A 27,923-nucleotide genomic window follows, 5' to 3' on the forward strand; every position below is an offset into this window, starting at 1 on the left:
TTGTAAACACAAATTTAAAGCTTTGATTTGATAAAGTATTGTCTGACTCTTTTGCTAAACAATTTATGTTCAAGAAAAATTAATACAATTAATTTTAATAAGATTGGTTCGATTTGACTGACCTGCCTTCGCCTTTTCTCGTCCTCCAGTTGAGCTTTATCCGCAAATCTGCTAGGACTGGGGTCGAGACGGGGCCTTTTGCTGCCACCGCTGCAAGAGTCCTCGTCGTATCCCTTGCCGTAGCAATGAGACCTGCAAGATTCGTCCAAACTGTGCATTTGTTCAAGCAGTCCGAAAACAAGAAGCGGAAATTAGCCACACGAATGTCACATTCACACTTTCACCACCACCCCGTCAATTTTCACTTCAGTATGAATCCCAATTTAAAATTTTTGACCCTTCTTGACCCCTGAGTCCAGTACCGGAAAACGATCCAAAACTATAGTCTAACCCAAAGGAATACCGCAAACTGAGAGGCCTGGGATGAAAATTTCTGTAGGGAATTTTCAGACCAACGAGTGAAAATAGACGTGATGGTGGAATAGTGCGTACAGTGACAAAAGAGGAACTTTTAATAATAAGCTTAAAACTAACAGTATCAAGATTTAAAATAATGATATAGGCTTAAATAACAGAGAGGTCAGACACTGGACAAAATCTCAAATGATCATTCGACCAGTGAAAGAGTCCTTTGAAACTTTCTGTATCGTTTATAAGGGACACTTTTTCTCAAGAACTTTCTCAAGATATAGAAATCAAGCACTTCAAAAATGTCAAATGTCCAACCCCTCGCGAGGAATCCTTTAAAATAAAAGAGATACTGATGCTAGTACGATATTACCACCAAGAAAAGGTGATTGGGGAAAAATCAGAAGGGAATAACGTTTCCCCTTTTCTTTTCCTCTGAGGATTTTAGCTTTTCCCGGCTAGGAGTACTAACGTAAGCGAAACAGGAGACGAAAGAGGGTTATCGATCGAATTATCAGAAAGAGTGAGAGAGATAAGTAGTGCCGATAGCGCCACCAACGTCAAGTATACGGATTACGGTTATTTTATAAAAGTAAAATCGTCCGCGGTGGCGACTAGAAAATTTTAACACTTAATAATCTTTTACAATCTAGTAGTTTCAAAAATTCTCCCAAAGGAGATACGTGGATCTCCGGGCGTCTTAATCTTTAGAAAGGGATAATACATCCGATATAAAACACTCCCTATTTTCTCGATAGACGGCGTCAGTACCTCTTTTGGAGTTTCTGTTTCGGTCGTAGGCCGAGCTGTACATCCGTTCAGCTTATTTTAATCAATGAAGTGGTACTGAGAGGGAAACATTGATACTAGCGCGAAATTTTCCCATTTCAGGATTACACGCATTAACTTAAATAGGTTGAACGGAGCTCAATTTAGTCTGTACCAAATAAGAGAATTCGGAGGAAACAAACTATAAAGTTTTAGCACGTTTCAGTGCATTAACTTTTGCATTTAAAGGAACAGAGTCAAAAATGTCGTGTTCATAGATAGAGCAAAAGGTCTAAGGGCAGGGATTTTTCACCAAATGATTAATGACACTTCCCAAATCCTAAACAATTTCATCCTAAGTCTCTAAATCTATCCATTCTATTCAATTAAATTCAATACCTATGCGTATAGTTCACACGAAATTATGAAATTAAACTTGATCTGATTTTACAAATATTTACAGATGCAACGACGTGCAAAGTTTGCGTTCAAAAGAACGTCTATAATTTCCATGAATTATACTAAATATCATATTTTCTCCATCATTTCAATATCATATTTTAAGACATTACCAACGTATAGTTTTTTAAAACTTGTCTATTATTCTCTCCTTAACAATAATCACTACCTCAGAATCTGAAAACATCTGGTTTAAAATACCTTACTATATCTTAGTTAGGCCTATTTTCATCCTTAACATTATCAAAAATCTAATCAAGCTCTAGAACTAACACTTATCCATCCTGGATACGTAGCTTTTATCATCCTTGGTTGGGTTTTTTAACCATGTCTATAAATTAAAGAAATTAGAGAGAAAGTGAAAAAAAAATCCTTGCTAACGTAATCATATTCGCCATCTATTAAAAGAGAGGAACGAAAAAAAACTAAATGATAACATACGAGGATACGTAAATTAAGGAAGTTATTAAAAAAATCTACACACACACACACAATCAAAACAGCCAAGGGGACTAAAAGGGACAAGCAAAAGGGGGGAGGGAGTTTTTTTTAGGATAATTCCTTTAAGATGGCATCAAGAAAAAAAAGCAGCGGCGTAGTTTAGTAGCCAGCAAACTTTTATCTCTTTCTTAATTAAAGCAAAAACGGGGTGAGTAGAAAAAAAGGGAAAAATTTTGCCAGTGGAATAAAAAAAAACTTCTTAATTGCCCATTTTGTTGTGACAGATTTTTTAAGAGATTTTTTTTTCTCTTTACTTCTAGTAGTGATAAAACTAAGAACATATTGTATTTAAGACGTGTCAAACTTGGTTAGCTCTTTTTTTCTCACCGTGGGGATAAAAATTTAAATCGAATTGACAAAGCTTTTTCCTCTAGCGAAAGGAAGAGTGTATTAGATTTGAATTTCAGTAAAAAATTTTGGTATATTCTCAAGACACTACACGACTACAGTAATAAGGATCAGTTGATGTTAAAGTCACTCAGTGTAATAGATGTACTTTTTGTACCTTTGACTGTACTAAAGGGATATAATACGTAATCTTTAAAAGCCCTACCCTAGCCAGTGCTAAAATGATTACTCGTAGTCTCGTATCAGGTAGAAATATTAGCAAATGCGTGTGCTGCCATTTCAAGTTGAGATTAAATGTAGTCTCCAGCTTATCTAGAAGATTTGCTAATTCAAGTGAGATACATTTCAATCTGAGTCTGACTGTATGTAAGTGCAGTTCAATTCAGTTTCACAAACATAGAGCCAACTTAGATTCCAACTTTCTCAAGCTCTCATTCAAAAATTAAATGCTAGTAATCCTTAACGCAAAATACAGTGTAAACTAAACCTCTTCCAACTCTATTCATTGTACATTAGAGAGAAATAAAAAAAGAACTTTTAATTTCTCTTAAATACTTAATGCGCATGACTCAGTTAACCCCTCCCCCCTGACAGATTCCTAGCTGGCTTTCCAATTTTTATTTCTCCGGAAATGAGTAAACAAATAATCATTCGCCACTAATGAACGCGAGGGACGAAAAGAAAAAAAACTTTCCCTGGAGTAATTTAATTTGTACAAGAAAACTTATGCAAAATAGATTTTTTTAGGAGAGATAGAGGGGGAGGGGAGCTCGGGAAATAATGAAAAACAAGAAGAAAAAAACAACAGAACGGAAAAAGGGGAGAGGAATGACCCGAAAAGCAATTACTGGAATCGTAATGAATCTGTACCGTACCAGTGTGTGGTATGTACTCCGATCCGCGATTTGATTGTATATATATATATTTCTCGATATCATAAACCATTTGGCGTAAGGGTAGTTTAACATAAATGCAAAGGACCACTATAGAATTTTACTCTATTTTTTATCTTCTTGGAAGGGCATATTAAATAATAGATATTTCAAATTGCAATTATTTTTTTAACTACAATATTAAAGAAGATACAAGTAATTGAGTTTTACCAATTGATCACTCTGTAAAGCAGACTGCGTTAGGGCAAATAAATCTATTGGACCACGTGACGTCCAACAGAATTCGTTACCCTAACGTCTTCCACTTCAAAGTTAGTTTGACCTAAGGTCTAAGCACCAGTAAGTATTATTTTAGATTTCAATTTGAAATATTTCTTAATTTATATATGCTCTCATGTTCCCTATCTTTAAAGGAAAAGTGTAAGCTTATAGTGTATATATTGTGTGGGAAAAATGTGATATTATAATTGGAGAGCGGAACACCCCACCTGGAATGGCCTTTGGAGTACTGGTAGCCGCTATCCCTCACCACTTGACGCGCCAATGGAAATAATTCATCTCGGCGAGTCAGTAACGCTGGAATGTGCTTACAAATCTGAGCCGCAGCTTCGTTCACAGATACCTAAACACAAAAATAAAAACAAATAAAAAATATTATTATAATAAATTATAAATTTAATTTATTAAACACATAAACACTAATATTGGGATTTGACCCTGTAAGGTAGCTTCTCCCTGAGCATTGGTGTGCTGCGGGTTAAACATTTCTACAGGCGCTGGTAGAAAATACATTATTTCTTTAGCCCCTATAAGACTGCTATTCCCTTTTACACATATTTTGTATAAAAGGGACCGTATATAAAATATCAAACTGGGCGCCTTCCGTGAATATATTATTTTACTTCTTTTTAAATACGGTACAGTACAGTTAAAACCATAACTGACGTTAATTTAAAATCAAAAACAACTCTTGTCAGACTGTCACGAACTAATAAACGGGGTCATTCTCGCAGTATATAATAATTTGTTTTATAAAAATTTATTTAAATCTTGAAATTCCGTATGCCAAAATGTCAACTTGAATTCCTGACCCCCTACCCCTTACAGTTAAAAACCGTTAAAATAAAAACACATAGAGACATACACAGAGACAATGGTTGGCATAAGTACTTGATAATAAAATAGCTCATTATATACCTCGTGCAGGGTGAGTGGTTTCTCGGGCTTCCTTTTGCAATCGAACCTGCCGTAGATAGCGGCGTATTTCCGGATCTCGTCCATCCGACGCGGATCATCCTCGGCCATATTCATCACGTACTACAAAGCGAGACAAAATAGAAAACAATACAATCATATAGAAAGGCTAGGAGTCGTGGAAAAGCTATAGGACCGAAAAGGTTGAAAGGCAACGCGTTTTGCATAATGACAAATGACTTTACCATTCTCTCTCTCTCTCTCTCCTTCTCTCTCTCTCTTTCGCCTCTATTATATATATCTCTGCTAGTGTTGAGTGTATACTAGCGCGACCCAACATGACATTTGCGGACGGAATGGAAAAACGGGGACCCGAAAAGCGATTGGCAGAAATATAAAACGGTACGCGTAGGAAATATTAAAATTTAAGGGTGGGTTAATTTCTCTGTACCTTAATACAGTCCCAGTCTCGGGTTTAGATTTCTATTTCTGGAATCGTCGAAAACTAATGGCCACGATATATACACTAAAACCAAATTTATAAGCTAGCTTGAACCAAATGAAGAAAGAAATAAAAATAAAAACAAAAAATGTTTTAATCATCTACGTGTATTTTTTCTTTTTTTTAGAATAATTAGATCATGCACGGAGGGTTGGAAACATATTTACGCGCGACTCGCTTTTTGTTTTTAACAAAATTGGTTGGTAGAGGTTGGGATTGACTACAGAGAAATTGTTCCTTTTATTTTTTATAATCTGGTTATGTTTTAAAATCGTGGTGCGAATATTTAAAGAAATAACTTATTTTCCATCTAGGGTTAAATTTAAAACTAAATTGATACGTTAGGTTTTGTCACAAAACTAACTTTCTTGTTATTTAAAAGAAAATTTAATATTTTAATGAAAAAATAAATCGAGGTTTATCAATTTATTAATATTTATAGATAATAATTTAATACGAAATTTGTTTGATTAAAGATTTATTGTAAAATAAAAACAGGGCTCTCGCCCCTGAATGACGGCTTCATACTAAGCATATTGACTTTTCGGCTAGCCCAACCTCAAGGGGCAAATACGGAAATTCGCGGAAAAAAGACGAGAAAATATATCAAGAGCAAATTAAAATAATATCGGATAATATGGTTAAAAGACAGAAAAACAAGCACCGTGACTGGTGATAAAATATGATTAGGGGCCATCGCTACCACCACCACCACGACGTCGACGACGTTAAGGGCAAGCGTCGTGGGAGGGCGTAGTGGAAAAACTCTTTTAATTTAGCGATTAGTCCCTTCCCTAAGAGAGCTAAGCAAGGGCTGGCGATGCGGTCCAGGAGATGGCGCGCGTCGGTAATTAAGGGCGAAAAAGCTTCCCTTGTTTTATTTGGTGGCCTATTACCGGGGAGGCGAACTGACAAGCGCCACCGCCCGCCCAAAAAAAATTAAGGACTCTCTCTGACTCCACTCTCCCATCCTCTCCGAATCATAGGAGGTTTTCTTCGTCCGCAACCAAAACAGCGTTTTGCCGAGCTGGTGTTTAATCCCCATTCCTCCCCCCACGCCACATCTCTCTCTCACACGCCATCATTCCCAACGCCAAAAAGATCCAGGGGAAGTTGGCGGAAATTTCCGGGTGATAAACAAGGCAATCATTTCATTACTAGATGGAGAAGGGGCATGCGATGCCAACCAGCCAGCCAGCCACGAGAACGCCACGTTCCAGAAAAGCCGCGTGCTTACCAATTTCCCGCTTTTTTCGTCTTTTTTTCGCGCCAAAACTCACTACAAACCAAAGAGGGGACTATTACCGTTTTCCCTCCTTATACTTTTCGCGCCTTTTTTCCCCAAAAAATGCCAAAAACCTAATCGAGTTAGCTTTTCTCCGGATGGTCATTCCTTAAAATAAATAACCGACGTGTTAGGGTTAGAACAACCTAATTTGTCGCCGTTTTTTTTTCCGCCTGCTTAGTTTGAAAAATTCGGTCTAAATTGACCGTTCACTTCCGGTTTCCCCGTTTATTCTACCGAATTTGTTGTTGAGTTTAGGTTTAAAATGAACGAGTAAACATCCGGGTTAGTATCTACGAATTCAGTTCTCGTATAGGCTAATAAAACTTTTGTCTTTGCAAAATATGAGAGTGGAATAAATTGCCAACTTTCTCTAGATCACCACAAAAAAACATACCCTGGAGGTTACGGTTTTTCTATGCTTAAAAACCATAACTAAATTTTTGGGCTCCAAAGAAAAAATACTACGATTGCAGAATCTTAAAAAAAAACCACCTTAGGGCAACGAAAGATTAAATATATTAAGCAAAATTTCTAATAAACCAGTCAAAGTTTGCGTAAGTAACATTTACGCTGTAATGCATTAAACATCATAAAGATTACATTAGCTTAACATTACCAATAGAGAAAACTAAATAGTTTATACTGCAAAGGGGCGTTTAGAGGGTAAACCAATATTTCAGCAAAATGGATGGCAAAATTTATCGCAGTATAAACACGACGATGCTGAATTCGTGAAAAAAATGCGCAAAATTGGAATCTATATAAAGGAGGGAGAAATAGTCTCTCGTCAAAAACCTTTGGGTTATTTTAGCGTTTAGAGAACACCGTGCGGACTATTTACAAATGATTTTGGGGCCGGAATATTATGCTAATCACGACTTAAAAGTACGACTGAAAAATAAAACCCAACCTTACCCCAGATACGACAAGAATTACGAGAGAGAGAGAGGATGATTTAATGGTGGAAACACTTAGCAATAATAATGTAGTGGTACGTGACACACCACTGACATTATCCCCAAATGTTGAGTAGCCGCATTTATTTGATGAAAAAGGCGGGTACTACACTGCCATATTTCATAAAAAAGATATTTTTTAATACTCAGGACTGCAATACACTGTATACGAAAGAACACGTGAATAGAGTGGTAATGCTAAATTTATTCGAAGTGGCAATCATATAACTTCTTAATGTAATAGACAATCTGGGAAATAGTACACATCCTATGGTCCAAAACCAGTTTATTAATTTGTTGGACCAGTTATTAAATTCAAGAAGTGGGGGTTACTTAATTAACTGCAAACCTATAGGAAAACTACGGGGGGGGGACCAGTTGTGAGACCAGTTTATTATTTTGGACATTAGGTGGTCACTGGTCAATAAGACCAGTTTAAAAAATATTCTTATTTTACTCCCTACATTTGAAAATGGTATAGTACAGCCTTAGTTTTCCATGACGTATGCAGGAACGTCAAATTTTTCAACATTATTACTTGCATGGCATACATATATAGCTTATGACTAATAGACTACTGGTCAACTAGACCAATACTTTATTAAAAAAAGCAGCTATATAAATATATGGTATTAAAAATACTTGGAATACACAAATTAGCCTTTTTTGTTTAATCTTTAAATATGAAACCATGTTCTCAATTTAATCATGAAACCCAAAGAAAAAACAAAAAAATCCATATTACCATAAAGCCCCCCAGTCAAAATGCAAACTGAGTAATAAGATTAATAGCTTATCAAAGAATCTCAATAGAAGTTTCAAAATAATAAAAATGCTGTACGAGGGTATGGGGAGGGGGTTTGTTTGGCAAAAGACTTTGTAGTAAAGTGAAGTTTTCGTTTATAAAAATAAGAATTCTAATTGAAGTTAGAAGAAGGAAGGGGGAGCTAGCATTTTATTTATACCGTAAAATCCGCCCTTTCGAAGTTATAAAGACAGTTAATAATTTTTAAAAAAATATATGCTAAAAAGGAATTCTAGGGGTACCTTAAATCGCGTTATAGTAAAACTTAAATAAACATTCATTAATATTACAAAAGCTAAGGGTTCCGGGGAGGAGAAAATATTACTGATCTTGACATGAAAAGAAGAAGAAAAAACTTAATTACGAATACTTATATTGATAGTGTATAAGGGTTATAAATTAAATATAAATAAATAATAAAAAGGTTTATTCTGCGTGTTTGTCTTGATATAAAAAGATTCGATTAGAGTCTTATAAAGTCTGTCATTTTCGTAACTGTATTTTTATAAACCCCAATTATCGTTATTTTCGTATAATTTTTATTGCTAATAGCTTTAAGATATTGTTATGTAAATATATACAACCGTTACTGCTATAGAAAAACTCTGACATTCTTAGCTATAAACAGAGTATTCATTCCTTAATTATTAAAGGAATTATTATATACATTTAATTATATTAATATTAATTCATTTTTGGAGAATATAAATAAATTTATATAAAAAAATTAATCTCGATGAAAATAATTAAATTAAGATTTCAAAGAATCGGGGATTAAAAGCATTATTATCAATTGAATAATTCACGTGTCCTGATCGAGATTATTCTCAATCTCGTGAAATATTTAAAAGCTCGTGAAGATTTATCTCGAATTTAAAAAAAAATATATTTTAGAATATTTTAGAGTGAATTATCTATGATTTATTTTAATGAAAAAAATATATTTTTTTCACCTTTCTAATCCTTTTTTCTTTCTTTTTTTAAACTATTTCCGGTTCAAGCCTAAAAAACTAAATATTTTTGAACTAAAAGAAATTAGCGTAATGCGAAGGGAGTGACATTTGGGGTCCTTTATAATTCTTCACAAACCTTAGGCTTAAAAAGAAGAAAAAAAAAACCAATAAAAAATTTCTGTTGGGGGCCAAGGTTCCCATAGGAAGAGTCAAGTGCACGCAGTACATTACGCGCCCAAAAAATAATTTGTAGATTAGGCTTAGCAGATAAAGGACAATAAGAAAAAAAACCTATGTGGGACAGAAGGGTTGTGTAAAAAAATGGTACCGGAAAACCGTGAGAAAAACGGGTTGGTATGTACTCTATACTCTATAAGAAATTCAAAAACAGTATAATGGAAATGTATAAAAAAAAGGGTTGCGTATAAAATCCATTAAATTTTACCAAAAAAAATATCTCCATCCCCAAGTTCATTGCCAAGGCTTAGAAAAAATATGAAGGAAGTAAGAAAAAAAATTGGCGTATAAAAAATGTAAGCATCCGGCTCAATAAGACTTAAAGAAATGGGACCCCTATGTCTGTAAAAAGGACAGAGAGGACAGAAATCTTAAATATTTGCTTTAAATAGAGGAAGGGCCACCTTTGGGGTCCCAATACAATAGCTCCCTAGACGGTAAAACGTATTACAAGGGGGCTTTTCTTCAAAATATCACAATGAGAGACGTCGTCTTCCAATATATTTTTTTCATTCATTGCAGGGCCCCTGTACTATTTAGAATGCACCGTTCTACACTGTTCAAGGTTTGAAATATTATTAATTGCAGTCAAATGAAGCGTTTTACAGCTCACAATCACAAAAGGCGTTACAGAGAAGCGTGTGTGTAAGGAAAAGAAGTCGTCTTTTTCCCTTGGCCAAACGAAATAATCCTAAATCCGATTAAATTTAAGCTAAGTTAAGGTTGTACGAATATTTGGGGTCTTATAGAATTGCATTCTGTATATTTTGAAATGGCGCAATCTGCCACAATCGAAAGGAAGTGTGGGATTTTACTAATCGCGTTTTAAGCTGGCTTGACTCGACATATATCTTAGAATTGTGGATAAGGAAGGTTAAAGGGGAGAAATGCAATGTTATAAATTAATCCTTAATATAAGAAAAAAAATAGAAATATAGTTTAATATTTTCTCCATCTCTTGATCTACAAGTTTGGAATTCATTGCTTAGTTAATTTGTAACAAAAACATGTTTTAAAATATCAAACTTTCATTTTTAAAAGTTTACCCACCCCACCAACTGAATTAAAAGTTAAAACCTTTAACGTGTTTCATTTCTATATATGTGTGACCATTTTCAATAATACGTACAATTTAATTTTATCCTCAAAAGCAACCCGCAATCCCACGCTTTTAAAATTTAAACCCAAAATACTTGTTATCCATCCTTGGTTTATTTTTATTTTTAGAAAGGGGTAGATCGGTTAAAATCAGTGAGATGGTGCGGGATATATTCTTCTGATTTTATATAATTGCTTAGGCACGAGAAGATGGGTGTAGTAAGTATAGTCTCTAGTATTCCGGTCTTGGAAAAAGAATGAAAAAGCTAAAAAGGCGTCGCGCTAAGGGCCCTCGACTAACATTCATTTAACTTTAGATAATTAAAAATACTATAAACTTTAAAAGGAACAGTGGGTCGAGATTGGTGGAAAGAGAACGGGACCACCGCGGAAGAAGTAAAAGGATGGGGTGTATAGTATCATTCGTAGAAGATGGGTAGGGTATCCCTCGCGAGATTCAACCGAACGGCGACCATCCTCCCAAAGTACGTACGACAAGGAAAACTTCATCCCGCGAGCGACCGAGGGACGAAGAGTAGATGCCGCTGACTACATTCTGTTCAGCTATCCCTAGTCTCAATATTCCATGGGAAAAATACGCTCTCCCTGACTTTGTCTTCACTGTCAACCGATATTCGTCCCCGGTATAAGAGAGAGAGTGAGGGAAGAGCGAGAGCAAGATGCTTATCCTAACTCCTCTTCCAAGAGAAGTAAAGTAACCTCTGATAATATACGCAACACCTAAAGAAGAGCAGCAACGTCCCTCCTAGCTTTTGACCCCCCCTCTCCCCAATTTAATGGCGCGTTTAATTAACTATTGATTAGGGATGGGAGTCAGTGAACGCTGAATTAGTTGACTCTTCTTCCATCCTCCTTACCCTGTAAGGTTTTCTCCAAACCATCCATTCCCAATTCCCTCCCTTCTCCCTCTCTCTCACTCTCTGATGTGGTGGCATCCATGGTGGACTGCGTACGTTCTACAAAAAAATGTTGTGCAGGAGTATACAAGTATTGGGGAATGAGAGAGTATTTTCTAATTTTTCTTTTTCCTATATAGGACAGGGTTTTCTTGGGCCATATAAGTCTTAGTTAGCGATAATCATGGGATATTTAAAAAGGGGTTAGACTTTTAAAAGTAATGAGACGCTACGGGATATTCATTCTTTGTGACGACCGGATTTAGTCGTAAATAAATCTAAAGTGCAAATATAAGAGCATACTATAGAAAAGAGTCAACTTACAGAATTTCTTACTCATTAATATAAGTAATAAATGAACAACCTATTAAAAATAATGATAATCAATAATTTCTAAGATGTTTTACCTTGATTAAATAACCTATAGAAATATTCCAACAGTAAGACTACGATGTTCAGACAGCCCAAATATTGGATGGATTAGATAATTCTTATATAGTTCCCTGTGTACTCAGCAAAGGGTTTGAGATGATCTAATTTTGGTCCCTTTCCTGAGACGTTTATTAAATTTGGAGTTATCTTTCAAACAATTTTTATCTCAACAGCTTCCCATCAGGTATTGACGATTGAAATTAAACCATAGTGCTCTAATTTCTATAATTTGAAATATGTTTCTATCATAATTGTAACCTTTGATTATATATTAAAGTGCCAATCAAAACTAACTGTTCAAGCATATTTTGCTGCCACGCAAGGACAAGACGATAAAGGTCAACCTTACGTTATGACGCAATTTGTTCTAACGGACGTAGTCTCGAGAAAGTTGCAAAGAAGAGTAGTATACGCATTATACCGTAATATAATAAATATCCCGTAAAAGGTTACCCTTCCGGTCACTATGTACAATGAAGACAACGATAAATCAACCGAATAGACTAGCTATGGTCGACAATAAGACTGTGGGGTGATATCACTTCCTTAAGGAGACAGTATACAGATAGGAGTTAAGAAAAAAATAGGCCCTTTTGTATAAAATAAAACCGTCACTTTCCAAAACTATTCTCTAAAGACCAAGCCGGTATGTAAATAAGCCCAAGAGGGTACTGCGCATGGGAGTTTAAAAAAAATTGCTTTAAAAAACTGTCCATCAAAAGATAAGGTCCGGAAGACGATAAAAAATGTCAAAATGAAGACAGTTACACGTCAGATTCTTCCCTATCTCTTTACTTCCGAAAAAACTCACATTACTTCCCATAGTTAACAAAACTCGCTTTAAAAAGAAATAATAAAAAAAAACAAAGAATGGACGATAGTCATTATAAATTCTTCCTATTCTTTACTGTATGGTGACGAGAACTCCCTTTTAAAGGGGTACTAAAACGCTTGGAAATATTTTCTAAAAATTCTACAACATTATTGAAATTTAAAACATATCACTTAAATTCCAGTTGAAAGAAAATTTCAAACACTGACCCAGAGATTTTTAATACCTTAATATTTCCTTGATACCCCAATAAAATTACTTTAAACGCTTAAGGATCTATTTAAAAAAATTAGAAAAAGACCAGTCAACGCTGGGGACGTTTTTTTATATATACGGGTTACGTATAATGGTGATCAACATTATTTTTTTATTTCACAACCCTTTCGGTACCCCGTTCGCCTGTCCGTTTCCCACGACAAGATCCCTGAGACTCTATAGGAGTTTTTATAAAGGGGGGGTTATACGTTTGGTTCACAGTATATTCTCTATCTACTCTAGTAAAAAGGAGGGTAGGGGGGGGTCTCCTCCTGAAAAGGAAGGTATAGAATCAATATGCAAATCAGCTTTCATTTATTATCGGGTCCCGGACCGGAGGAGGAGAGTTAGAGTTATCGGACAAGAAGAGTGTACACCCTCTCTTGTCTCTCTTTGGCCCGTTCTGTATGTAGCCTTCTCTCTCTCTCTCTCTCATCAGATCCCCCTTTTCCAAGTCTCATCACGGTCTCACTCACATTCGGGGAAAAGAGACGCGGCCCATAGAAAAATATTTTTTTCGATCCTAACCCTATCTATCCTCTCCTGAATAGTAGATATACCACCATGCACTCTTCCATAGAGTCCGTAGCGAGGTAAGGAATAGATAGGCAGTAGGAAAGGGGCTTTCATATAAGGAAGGACTCTGATTTTTAAATTAGACGTTCATTAGCTGAAGTGTAATGAGGCAATTTATAGTTCTAAAGTGGGCTCGCATTTCGATCAGAATGTTTTTCAACTTATTTCTCTCTTGTTATCGAGGAGGAAACCATAAACGTCATTTGGGGTGCACTTTCTCAATTTAGGATTAGTAGAGTTGTGCGAGTCCTAATTTTTATATTTCGAGTCCTAGTCCAGGAAAAGTGGACTGGCTGAGTAATCGAGTCCAATTTCCCAGGACTCGGCGAGCCCATCGAGTCCTTAAAATATGGTTTCAACTTTCGAGTCCAAAACATGGAGTGGTTGGCAAAGAAAAATGGACTCGTAACTAGTCCAACCTTCCTCTGGTAATTTGAAGCCTTGGATGCCCGATCGAGTCCTAGAAATCAGTTTCGAGTCCGAGGAAATGATAAAGATCTATTTTAATGACGGGATAAGGCGTATCTCTTTTCCTCTCTTTACTTTACAATCTTTGGCATCTGAGGTGCAGTTAATAAACTATACGTAAGAGCCTTTAAGTGTAAATTTCCTCTAAAATCAGACTATTTTACATCAAATAACGAAGCTCTGTTTAAATACATCCTTCCTAATTTAGCTTCATTAATGGTAAGCGGACGAACGAATTTCGTAGAAAAGGGGTTGATACGAAGTTTCTAAATGTAATGTTCTCCGAATATTCGGACTCTATCGTATATAATCCGTTAGGTAAAGCGGGCGTATATGATTTACCTAACTACTTTCCGAAATTTTCCTCATTTTCTACGATAAGTTTTAGGAAGATATTTTTCGAAAATTCGTTACGGAATGAGGGACTTCCTTTGAACGGGGAAATTTCAGGAGGGTTTTAACGTAACGACGGACGGGAATCTATTGAAAAAGAAAGCCATTGTCTTTCAACCACCAAATGGGAGATAAAATTGGTTCCAAAGTCCTTTAAAATTTAGAGGGCACTTTAGTAAGCGTATATACCTTAATTAGCCAAAATCCCTTTCCCTCGGCGATTAATGATAGAAACATTCCGTATTAAACCATAATTCGTTTCTTTCTTTTCCTTGGAAATCCGAATCCACCCGAGCGCAAGTTTCGAGATGTGAAAATAAACTATTTATTTACAACCTTTTTTATTCGAGGAACAAATAATTTTCACTTTTTTCTAGCGCAATGAATTATTTTCATGTTCAAGAATTTATATTCCCATGAAAAAGCCTTATTTTCGGGTTCAAGAAACTATTTTCCCTAAGAATTAATCTTATTTTCGTGTTCAAGAAACTATATTCCCATGAAAAAGTCTTATTTTCCTGTTCAAGAAATTATGTTCAAATGAAAAAGTATTATTTTCCTGTTCAAGAAACTATGTTGAAATGAAAAAGTATTATTTTACTGTTCAAGAAACGAAAAGCTATCATCCGGGGGAGATATTTTTAACGCAATATTTTAAGTTCAAATATATAAACCAAGAAATTTTCAAATTTAGGCCTAGATATAATTTCAATATCTAAATCACCCTTCCCTAACAAGACAGTCATACCCCATGCCGATATGGGTTGAATAAACTGTTCACAGTCACGTTGGTTGGGACGCTATGCAAAAACCCAAAAAAAGGGTCGAAAGGGTTACGTGACTACCCCACAATGCGACCATATAGCATAACCCAATCTCCCCCTTGAAATATTCGCAGCCGCCATTAGAGAGATTGAAGCTTACTTTAAAAAAATAAAAAAAAAGAACTCTGGCGATTAAAAAACGCTATTACAGCAGATGGAGGATAGGAGGTACCGTGAAAGGAACCCCGCTAAAGAATGGCGATCGAGCTATATAACGGGAAAGGGTTAGCAACCCCTTAAAAAATAAAAGAAAAAAATTAAAAAAATTTTTTTATAGAAAAGGGTTTACCTTAGACTAGTCGCACCGGCCTCAACTTACATTACGTCGATAGTGAATCACTCAAAAATGGGGGTAGGCAAGTAACGGGGAAAAGAGGGATTCAAAGGGGTTAGAGCTTGGGACAGTTTTTTCTGCAATATGGACGCCAGGACGCGCAGCTTTTTAGCTTCCCACAAGACTTACGAACGCTCATTTTTTACCATGACGCTGCGTACATTACCATTTTCACTCTTTTTTTAACCCGTTGCCCCTGCGTTAGTGTTAGGCTTAGCCGAGTTAGCCTGGACAACAATCTTTAGAGAACTTGAAAATATCTAGGGGTACCCTATCCAGAGGGCATTAGAAAGACAGCTACAAGAGGAGGCCTAAATATCGGCTTCCATAACTAGAAGTAAAATTATCCGATTTTAAAGCCTGGACCTGATTGTACTCAACTGAGGAGCCAGTCACTAGGAAAAATCGGTGTACACGATGTACCTTTGACTGTACTAAAGGTATTACACGTAATATTAAAAGCTCTACCTATGACAGGGCTAAAATGATTACGATTAATCCGAAATTACACAGAATCTCATGTACAGTGATTAGTCCCATCGGTACACCCCTTACGCAGTCATGTTGGTTTTAAACACACTATGGGCCAACCCCGTAGAATGTTGGACAGACATGGACTTCAGATAGGTGCCTTACCCTTCGAGTAATGTACTTCTGGCCTCAACAATAGACAGCATCCGCGCCTCTATTTCCCTCTTATCATAGGAGAAAAAAATTATACGCACTTTTTATGAAATTCAAAAAAATTATACGTCATAAGCTTGGGCTAATAAGAACGGTAGGCGTTTGAACCCGGTGTTGGCAAAAGCATATAGTTTCCGACGCGTCCCCGGAACTACGCCCCTCGTCATATGACCGGGCACCCGGGGCCCTAGCTAGCTGACAGGCGGATTATGATAGAAAAAACTATCTTGACTTAACGGTCTGTTCGGGTAGGATATGAGGGTCCCCTGTAGGGTGTTGAAGAAAGAAAAAAACTGGAATATTCTGCTCGAGTTAATTTTGATTAAATTTAACAAATAAGCCTGCGTTAATAGCCTGATAAATGTCCTACAAAATCCTTGCCACCCATTGACACAATAAAAAACCGTGCCTGATATATGTATAAACTTTGTTGGCCCAATATAGAAGTGAGGACTCATTTTTGTTAGCGGGCGTGAAATTTGAACTGGGGTCGTTAACCGCGTCAAACCCATAGGAATCACCACTGTTTAGATTCACTAATCAATGGCGAATTCTCTCTCGAACTGGTTCAAAAATACTAAACACCTTAGACAGGAATATATAGGCTTGGCTTACTCGCGCCTGAATGTCAATCGCGGCTCAGCAAAGTGACCCCTAGTTAAAAGTTAATGTTAACTCGACTGAGTAATCAAAATTTATTCAGGCAGAAATGTAACTAACAAAGAAAGGGAGAGTATGACATTAAAAATAGAAGCCCACTAAATACTAGTTTTCACGCAACCTTTATATTTATATATCTGTGTACAAACCTCTCATAAAAGGGTTCAATAAGAGAAACTAGATATTTTATCGCGTAAAAATGTACTAGTATTGTCAATTGGAAAAATCAAAACACGTGGTTGGCATAATAATAATAATAATGATAAGAGAGTCTTATTTATTCCGTGGACAAAAACTATTATTTCCCACAAAACAATCATTCTGACAGCTCTATAGGAAGCCAATACAGCGGAGAGAGAGAGAGAAAAAATGCTAAAATAGAGCAATATAACGGAATCGCGAACCGCATACTAAATAGCTCTAGTAGGAAAAACTAACGCGACGCGATTCAAAGCTCAAACAAAGCTAATCAAAAGACCATTATAAGGGCTAAAGTATACTTAAAAAGGGGTTTGGAGTGAACATAATGTCCTATAACCACGAAGCATTTATTTAAATTTTAGCCCTGGGATATAAAACTATCGCTAACTATCCCCGAAAGTTTTAAAGCTTAGAAAGGCACTGATTTTTCATTGAAAAATTGGTTTTAACGTAGGAAAATTGCCCCATTTTGGAGACTGCAACCGAATAGAATATTTAACCTATTCCCTAGGGATCTCGTCAATTTTCAAACCTGGTCGTGAGGTTTTTTCGAAGCTTATAAAATAAAACTACCATTAAATCCGTTTTGAGAATCAGAGGACCTATTTAACTTTTGAGAGCATTATGGTTTGAAAACAAAACAGTTTAATATGGATAGAAGCATTATAGTACGCTGTTTAATGAATATACGACAAAAAATTGCCAAGAAAAACCGAATGTTTACGTAGAATAAACATTCTAAATGCCCAAAAAGTTTAAGTAAATCGTATATTTCTTAATGGATTAAGTGTTTGAATAAAGATAATTATGCCTTCGTAAATATATTTGATTTAAAAGTCATTTTAAAAATTATATACCTATATATATTTTAAAATACTTCTTCATCTATAACTGGTATTAGCTCGAAGTATACCCAATACAGATATACCTTCGTCGTGAAATCAGGCTTTAATAATAGTGTGTTATATTGTGCTAGAAGCATTAACCTAATTACTCTCTAACTCTTTAACTAGTAACTGATATGATGGTAAATTAAGGGTCAAAGGGTATGGTTCTGCGACGATGTTAACCATAGAAAGAGATTTCATTCTGGCATATTTACACGTTGGTATTGATTTCATATTAAATTAAAAAAAAAACAATGCCCAAGAGGTTGAACACGTACAAGAAACGTTTCGTTTAAATATGCCAGTACGTAGTCCCCATGTAACACAAATCCACACAATGAGATATTTAATTTAAAGTCACCATAGGCAGGATAGAATTTGAGAGAGAGATAGAGAGAGAGAGGCATAAAATTACGCCCGGAATGATTAAAAGTTGAAATTTCGCATCGTTCAAGAAGGGGAAACGAAAGTTACGAAATAACAATAATATATATATGAGAGAGCGTAAAATTTGGAAATATATATATATATATATCAAAAGATGAATTAGTAGCTAAAGGGTTCGTTACCGACCCGATGGCGTAGCTTTGGACGGCCTACCTCTAATTCTTTGCTAATCTTCTTCTTGCTAGTTTGCGGAGGTTTGGGTTCAAAGGGCGGCAGTGTCCGGATGAGCATCTCAGCGGCTTCGGAGAGTCGCTGTATCTGACTTTCGACCAGAACCGGTGTTAAAGATAACGGGGAACTCGGCTGGCCGTACTCTCCAACTCCCTTCGCAAATCCAATCATGCCAATATGAAATAAAATAGGTTTGCATGGTTAACAAAAAAAAATTTAAAAACGGCCAAAAAACACGTACGGGTGGTCATAATGGACATTGAAATTTTGAGCTAATCTATAAAGCTACCGCAAAAGCCAAGTGCGTATGCCTAATAAACATTTCTTTATAATTGACTCGCGGAACGGAGAACACATTTCAAATACTGTCCCCCGCAAAAAAGTACCTGATTTAACAGACACACAACCGTAGACAAATTCAATACTTCTCCATTGGACACGAAGACCTATGAAAGAAACCACCAGGTGGCGTTTTTCCTTGAAAATAAGATATCCCCTACCCCCTTCCCCATCTGTTTTGAATTTTAAAAAACAAAAATACAATAAATATATTTCCTTTTTTTATTTAATGGAGATATATTTATCGAACAAATAATTAATGTTCAGACTAAAATATTGATGAAACCATTAATAAAATATAAGTCATGAATTAAAAAAAAAAAATCTCTTGTTTCAAAAATATTAAAATTATAGGCTTGGTTTTGAAGTTTTTTATACATTGTAGAAATCCAACTCGAATGACCTTTTGACAATCGGGAGTTTTGTTTTAAAAATATTTCATTGATTACTAAAGTCACAATGTCTAATGTACACATAATAGGCTTATAAACAACTATATCAACTGAAAAGACAATATATAAAAATCAATCTTTTATTCAGAAGAATAAAAATAAGCAAACAAACTGCCCATTCTTAAATTATCACGACAATACCATTTTTAAATTCAATGATTTGCCACAAAGGAATAATTAAAATTCAAAAGTGGAACTAAATTATAGTCATATCAATCATCAGGTATAAAATAAAGTGATTTAAATCAAAATTTACAGTACCAGAAGGTAATAAATTTTTGGATACACCAGGGGGTTCAACTTCAATCTTAAATCTAGGGATGAGTTAAGAGAGCTTGTTGAAGTGTTATTACAAGCACTTATGGCTTAAAAATGAACCTCAGAGCAGCAATGAATATTTTCAACAAGAAAAGAAGGGCACCCATCTCTCCTCCCTCTCTTTTATTTTTTTTTTTCCTAAAAGTTAAGTTTGGGCGGCCCCAACATGGCACAGGTAGTCACCCTCCAAAAAGGGGTTCAAAATTTCCCACAGTCTATAATAATATTTTTACAACCATAAATTCCAACGTTGGTAAAACATATTTGACTTTCCCCATCCAACTGAAAAAGTTGATTTTAAAATAGTATAAAAGTTGCCTAAAGGTTCAGGTCCTAGTTCCCCTTCAAGTTACCCAACTTGTCTCTGGCCTTTAGGTCCGCTCAACCTGAGAGAGAGGCTCTCTCTTCATCCTCCTCCATCTCCATCTCTATTCCAAATCATTTCCTTCCCCTCTTAGTGCCTTTTACCCCCCTCTCTCAACAACCCTTTACTTTTTCCAAGTAAGAATGCTTGTCAATTATTTTTAGGGAAAAATTTCCCAAACTGAGCCACCTTCTACTAGGAAAGCCTGGCAGGTAAAAATAGGGTGCTTTTTTTTAGATTTTTTTTTCTTAAAAAGTGCATAATTCCAGTTTAAAATCTGGGATAAAAAAATACCCCTATCTGCATTTTATTTGGGGGGACAAGTTATACCGAGCAGGAGAACCTTACTATCGATAGCGAGGAAGACTCTGGTTGGCAGAATCTACTCTAGGAAGTTGGTGATACTATTATTACTACAGCATCAAGAAAGCTGGTCTAAGAAAAAAAATTCTTGACTAATATGAAGAAAAATTTGGCCTATAGGAAGCCAGTCTCTAACCCCTTCCCTCTTCTGAAGGAAGAACTACCGCAATGCGGCATTTTCCCAAAGCCTTCCGCCATCTACTGCAAAACCAGTCTCTCCGACTCCTGAGTAATTTTTCTATTCCAAATAAAACCGATAATCTCACCCTGACTCTATTCCTGGGTATAAAAGGGGGGGGGTAAAGGGGATGATAGGACAAAACTCTAGTCAAACCAGAATTCTATCTAGTTACCAGCTCTCATATTCCGATTGTAAGAGCCTACATTTTTTTGTTTCAAAAATAAAAACTAGCCTAGAGGGGGGAAGACACCAGCTTCGGCTGGCTGGCTGGTGGAAAAACTCGGTTTGCTATTGGCTCCGGAGCTCCGCTCTACGAAGCCTAGACTGCGACAATCGATACAATGCAGAAAAATAATTTTTCTAGAAATCTTATCGGGACAAAATAGTGGGAGATCTTATTTTTTACTTCCAGGGAGTCTGAATGATCAAAGCAAGAGGGGGGATTTTTAAAAATATTTCTTATTGTTGTTGCTAGATAAAAATGCTAACTGGTATTTATAGCAGCCAACAGGCTTAGCGATAATTTTTAAAATTAGTCTATGGGCCTTAGAGAGTGTGCGTCAAAGGATGAGCGGTAACATTAGTAAACTGAAAAATTCCTCGCTCGCTATTGGCAGAGAGCTTCCGCATTGAATACGAAACCTCGGCGGACGAAGGAATCGATACAATGCGGCACCTATTTTTTCCGTCAGCAGTCAACGCTGCAACCAAAATGCGGACAAACTAGTCTGACATTTTTAATTATTTATCAGTTCCCAGGTTCCAGAGCCAGTCGATAAAAATTTAAGTCCGTATCAGGTATAACCTTCTCGGGTAAACCTACAAAAAAATGACAAGGATACAAAAGGAAAAACCAACATCTATTGGACGGAGAAAGAGAGGAGATATTTGAGCTTAGTTCGACCCCAAGATTGTAAATAGACACAGTATATATTTTTTAAATTAGTTTCCAATCTTTGGCTTTGACAATGGGAGTTTCTGATTCATAATGGAGACTAGACTGGTTTCAGCCCACATTTGATAATCTAAGACAGGCCACCTCCCTTGCTTCTAAAAAGCCAGGGTGCTGAGCCCACTTTCTAGTTTATAACTTATTGTTAACAAAACATCTTTGTTATTATTTTTATTTCTGGCTAAGATTTACTGAGAAAACCTCGTAAGGAACTGGTTCCGCTGGTAGCGGAGGACTATGATAAGTAATGAAAATTAAAAACTACAAAAGATTCGAGTCTTCTAGAAAAATATTTAGCTTAGAGGCTGCAGTTACTGATCTTTATAGTCTGCGCACCCGCTATTGGTAGAGAATAGCCGCATTCACGCACTGCGACAAAACGTCAACAATCGATAGCGAGTCTGCGTAGCACTCAACTTTTTTCATACTTTATGTCAAACAGCGTAGGAGAATCTAAAAGCCTTAGATAATAAACAGCCTGGTACCAAATTATAAGGACCTCACTTTTAACAATGACATAATGAGAGCAGTTTTAATCATTTGCTAGAATTATAACATTTCTTAATGGGAAGATAATTATGATGGTTAAAAACTGCCAATCCTCTAAACTTGGGTGTATAATAAACCTTTTAAAAACACCAGAGACGGCATCATCATCAACCCATACCTAAAACAATACAGATTTGTCTTAGCCAAAGATAAAACCAAAGGAAAATTCATAGGGATTATTGGGCCTAAGTTTGGGCCAAGGCTTAGCGTACCACCTCCAAAATTTGATTTAAATCACCTTCCATACTTCCAATCTTAAAAGAAAAATGTTAAAATAATAAATTAGTATATTAATATACACCTATTAATCGTTTTCAAGCATAAAATCCCATAATTTCCAACTTAAAACAGATTTTTTTCAGGATCTTTAGAAAATTTCCCATCGCGAATTCTCGACGCGCGTAATCTCAGTGCTGTAGAGAAGCCGGCTAACAGGAGGAAATAGGAGAGAGCCCGTGAGGTATCGCCATCTAGGAAGCGCAAGAGTCAGGATTGGATAAAAAATAAAACAAGTTGATAAATACAACTACAACCATTCTCCCCAAACCTTCTAACGCTTCTACTTATCATGCAATACTCAGAAGTTAAAACGATTTCAGAACCTTTTTTTTTTCCTGAAAGAACGAACTATTACAATAGAAAATAAATAAAGTTCTTCAAAACAATCCTTTGTGTAATTTTAACTAGCTTGCTACATAATAAAGCGACTTTCAGATTTTTTTCCTTCTCTTATGTCGACTTTTAGGCTTGAAAAAGACAAAAGATCTCTTTGAAAAGAAAGAATGCTAATTTTGTTTTGTTTTTTTCCTTTTTTCACTATCGAGTCGAAAGAAATCGATCTGAGAATTGTTAATCCTTATAAAATAAAGATTCCTTTTCATTAGCAATCCTCAAATTAATGAATTTTAACGAATTTAGCCCCTTAGATATTTCATTTAGTCATTCTAAAATTTCAGTAATAAGGATTACAAATTAAAGAAATTAGTTTTAATACTATTTTTCTCAAAAGGTTTCGGGTTTCTTAAAGGATATACTACTCTTCCTTTTCTTCTATCACATCCTAAACTCGGCTTTCAATAAAATATCCGGTATCATCTTAGAGATTTAGACAAAATATAATAAATAGGGACATATTGAAAGTATAGTTTATGTTCTACCTGAAACAGAATTAGGACTAATCTAAATTGAGTTTTTCCTAATTAAAAGCCATTTATTGTTAGAATTAAGTTATTGTACACTAAAATTCAGGGTCTCTATGAAATATTTTGTCTAAGATGTATTCCTATACTTCCGTAAGCCGCGTCTACTTCATAAATTAAACCCTAAAAATTCCTTAGGTAATACGCCACATATACGACGCAGCAGAATTCCAAATAATTTTTTTCCTAAGAAAAAATATTCTACTCGTACACTTTCTTCATCAAGCGACCGAGATTTTTAAGAAACCGGCTTTCAAGCAACAAATAAATAAATAAATAAGTAAATAAGTACAAGGAAGGGGCTGGAAAAACTGGGAATAAACAAAAAGAAAGATATATATTAATGAAAAAGAAAATGAAAAGGGAAAAAACTCGTGGGGAGAGAGACTTAAGAAACGATGGTTCTGAAATCTACTTGGTTCAACCAACCAGGTATCCGCCCCTTTTTTGAATAAACTAGCCTATCAGAAAATTTCTAAAAAGTTTCGAAACCAACCCAAGGCTAACATCATGTACATTTTACAAAATTCCATTGAAAAAAAAATTTAAAGAGAAAAAAAAAATGTAATGCTAGACGAGGTGGAAAAAAATCTATATCCCTCTTATAAAGTTTTTTAATTGGATATTTTTGTTTATCAAGGGATCATTACGAAAAATCTTTGGCACGGACATAACGTAACCATGCAGCCAACCATGCCAAGATATTAAAAAAGAAACGCTTCCAGCTACCTTTACCTATCCGCGAAAAAAAAACGCTCTTTCAAATAGATCTTGATCTACGTTAAGCAAATATTTTCCATATTTTCCACTAAGCCTAATGTTGGCTCCGAGCTGAATAAACTGATTTTTAGGGGTTCTATACTCCCATACTATTTTTAAGCTATATTTGTATTTATTTATTTACGTTGAAGGTTAATATTAAGACACGAATACTGAAGGAAGGGTTCGAATATAGACAAGCAAACCCCTTAAAAATGAAAGGATAAACGCCATGATAAAAATGAAAACTATTTCTATTTTAAGATAGATTTAGATTAGGCCTAAAATAACGAAGATTGAGAGACGTGGAGCGAATATTTAGAATACAAAACAAAAGAGTTGGGTAACAGAAATAAAGGATGCGATCGAGACACAAGCACAGAGAGAGCGAGAGAGAAAGCGGGAGGAGATGGGGTCTAGGGAAAAAATTGTACGGCAAATATCAATTATTTTTATTTTGTTAAATTCCCTCCCCCTCCAAGCACTGCATTTAAAAAATAACGAAGTGGGAGAAGGAAGGGAAGGGTTGATATTGTTGGGTTGATGTCCCGAACCCAGACAGTCAGTATACTCAAAAACACGCGCCACCACTAAAAAAAATAATGTACCAAAAAAGGGGGGAATTATTTTGACCCCGTCCGGTCCTAGGCTAGACTACGTCTCATTTTTCAAAAAGTTAAGAAACGCTCGAGCCGGAATAGGGAGCTTATAAAAAATATTAGTAATCAGTGTGCGAAAAAAGAGAGAGAAAGAAAGATGCAACAACAAACAAACGTCTGTCTAGGTCTAGGCCTAGCTTTAGGGATTGCTATTCTTGCTTTTTTCGTCTCCGTATATAAGTTCTTCACGCGTCGAAAACAACTTTTTCCAATTTTGGAATAAGAAGAAAATAAAAAAAAAAAAGAGTTCGGTCCACCAACCGGTTGTCTGCGTGTCTAACAACGTGCTCAGACAAAAAAATAATAATAAAAACACTTATTTTTAAGAGCTGTGCCTACGTATGGGATAAATTAAACAGGGGCGGAATGAGAAGGGAAAGATGCAAAAAGTTTATTCCTAGCCGCATACCACTAATCTCGCTATTTTTTCCTTCCCAAATATGATCTTCGTTTTCTTGCTCTTTCTATTTTGTTGTAAGTTCAGAGAACTGCTAAATATGATGGTTTTATTCGCACGTAGGCAATTTAACTAACCCTTGATATTTCAAAAATTCGTCTAGGTAACCGTGTTCCCCACGAAAGTTAAACGAAACTTGCGAATAAACCATCAGGTCTCCATTCTGGGATCTAAAATGACCCATAGCATCTTAGTGTATCTCCTCAGTGTAAAAACTGTGGTATCCCATGATCTAGCCCAGAAAAAAAAATGGGCGACTTCCATCCAGAAACATTTTTGACACATTGTAGCTGAATAGTGCCATCAGTTCTCTTGGCATCTTGGGATCTAAAATGACCCATAGCACCTTAGGGTATCTCATCAGTGTAAAAACTGTGCTACCCTATCAAGTCAAGAAATAAGATGGGCGACTGCCATCCAGAAACCTTTTTGACACATTGTAGCTTAATAGTGACGGAACCCAAGGCGGAGCAACTTCTCAAACTACTTTAGCTAAGTTTGAATATACAGATTCCCAATGCGAACGTGTTTGTTTAGAATATGGGAGGATTGCGAAATGAAATTTCACCGAGGATATCTACCCTATCCTAACGAACTTTTTTTTTCCACCTAACAAAATCTGGAACCGCAACCCATTTTAATTCCAGTACAGGAGAAGGACCCCCTCGGTAACGACTAAAAAACAACCCCCCACCCAGTTTATGTTTACATCATCTATTTTTTGCTTGTTTGCGCGCCACCTAAGTACGCTTGGTTTGGCAATCGGTCGCCGACCTGACTAACTTTCCAGAGAAGCAAAAAAATAAATAAATAAGAAGGCGTCTGTGAGACCCCTTTCTTGTCTGATTTCCAGCCCTCCCAAAGCTTCCCTTATATCTTACCAAGAGAGTTTTTGGCCGCTTTTTTTGGCTACGATAACCCCCTCGCTTTACTAATGGCCACAAATACAAACAAGAAACCATTACTATAAACAAAAAAAAGTTTACGAAACAACAAACCGCCCCGTGGTTCTAAACTGGATGGAGGTATTAATAAGAAAATGAAATGGTTTCAATCACGGAGCTCTTTTTGGTTTTTCGACTTGTCTGGGTTTAGACCGGGCCAACTTAAAGTTAGAATGCCATTCTTTTGAAGAAGACTCTAATAGGAACTTATAGGCAAACGTTTTCCAGTAAAACTCAATTAAAACTGCCCAATATTCGAATTCTATGATGTACGAAATCATTAGAAAGTGACTCCATGGGCAGTCATTCGAAAAATAAAAAGGGTTAATTGAGGTTAGTAAGAGATATAGCGAACCAAAATGAATGTTTTTACATGCAAGAGAGCGTCAAGTCATCTCTGATATCTGTTTCATCACGTGACTTTAGTGACGATCGACGCACAAAGGCGCAATATTTGAATGCAAACAACAACTCTCCACAACCGTAAAGGTCGACTAAGAGCATATTTGTAATAACTCTTGAAGTCATTTTTATATCACATATGCACATGTTGGAAACCAGTGACCCAATCACTTTAATAGTTTTACTGTTGCTATGACTTAACAGAGATGGAGGGAAGTAAAGTTTGAAGTTTAATATAAAAAAGTCGAAACTGAGATTGAGGGGAGGAGGTGTCTCAGCCTTAAAAGAATGCCGCTCGAGGGCGAAAAACTAACAAAAATATAACCAGAACAACAAGATATGTTTCAAAAAGGCGAGCCAGAAAGAGCTAAATCTTTCTTATTCCCTAGAGCATTGATTTCGTAACTCGAATCCTTGATTATCAGGAGTGATTAGATTCGAAAATAAAATTTCCCGTGACGTGTATGTTGTCCCATTAAAAATTTCTTTCTTTCGTTTAGAAGGAATTGCGAAATGACTATTGTCTCGCGTCACCCATTTCCTTTCCGGGAGAATCGTTTTCTTTCGCTATTTGGACAGTTGCCTAAACCTTTTTTTACGTATAGCCTAAGCTTCTTGGAAATAGCACGGTGCCCATGAAGGTAAGAAACGTATCCAGCAGGCTCAAGACTTCTTTAGCAATGTTTAAAAATGGTACTGTCATTAGAGCCAGATGAGGCAAATGCGAAACCGAGTTTATACAAAACTTAACCCCAAAAGGTCATTCGAGTTCTAGTCGGGTGTTTTAGTATGCCTACGGGGTATGGGTAGAAGGAAGAATTGTTAGTTTTTTTTTTGTAGAGACTGACCTGGGGCATTTGGTGATGGTGCGGGGAATGTAATGGCGGCATCTGCTGCGAAGGATGCGAAGTGGAAGGCGGTCCTCCTTGGCCAGCTGACGGTGGTCCGACGGAGTGCATGGCCGAAGAGGGAGAAGGAATCATGGCGTCTTTGAGTCCTCCCGCCGATCCTCCGGCACCGGCTCCGTGTCCGACGGGCGAGGGAGAAGAGTGGTGGTTGTGCGTGACGCCTCCACCACCGCCTCCCACGGCGTTATTCAGCGTAGGTATGGGAGGACTTGGCCGCAAAGGGATTGGAGAATGCTGCGACAAATTCACCGGTCCTTGAACCGATGACCCCGGCGGCCCCGCCGAAGCCCCCGAAGGCAAAGGAAGCGGCAGAGGAAGGGGCGGACCCACCCCCGCCGCAGCCAAGGCTTGCTGTTGCCGACTGGTAAGGCTGTTGCTGCTGTTGGGGTTGGTGATGTTGTTGCTGTTGCTGCTGCTGTTGTTGGTGTTGGTGATACAAGTCGCTCCGATGCTGTTGCTGTTGATTCCCCCCGCCGAGGCCGCAACCGATGGATTTAAGGAGTTCAAGCTGGTGTTGGTGACTAGA

General features: G+C 36.5%; 1 protein-coding gene across 11 annotated transcripts in view; it reads right to left on the reverse strand.

The window, feature by feature from the left end:
* Positions 1 to 27,923, reverse strand: part of nab (NGFI-A-binding protein homolog) — a 122,487-nt gene that overhangs the window by 14,153 nt on the left and 80,411 nt on the right. For 10 of the 11 annotated variants that reach the window (XM_089867592.1, XM_089867589.1, XM_089867591.1 and 7 more), the window contains 5 exons: positions 27,338 to 27,918; positions 18,534 to 18,704; positions 4,635 to 4,754; positions 3,926 to 4,059; positions 123 to 270 (listed from right to left, as the gene is read on the reverse strand). In XM_089867592.1, the coding sequence (XP_089723718.1) occupies positions 123 to 270; positions 3,926 to 4,059; positions 4,635 to 4,754; positions 18,534 to 18,704; positions 27,338 to 27,918 (1,154 nt within the window). The remainder of the gene's footprint in view (positions 1 to 122; positions 271 to 3,925; positions 4,060 to 4,634; positions 4,755 to 18,533; positions 18,705 to 27,337; positions 27,919 to 27,923) is intronic. The other variant, XM_089867593.1, reaches the window with a different exon arrangement.

This window comes from Phalangium opilio, unplaced genomic scaffold (genome assembly GCF_054372755.1).
Source record: "Phalangium opilio isolate 3A_F unplaced genomic scaffold, DU_Popi_V2 ptg000024l_1, whole genome shotgun sequence".
NCBI lineage: Eukaryota > Metazoa > Arthropoda > Arachnida > Opiliones > Phalangiidae > Phalangium > Phalangium opilio.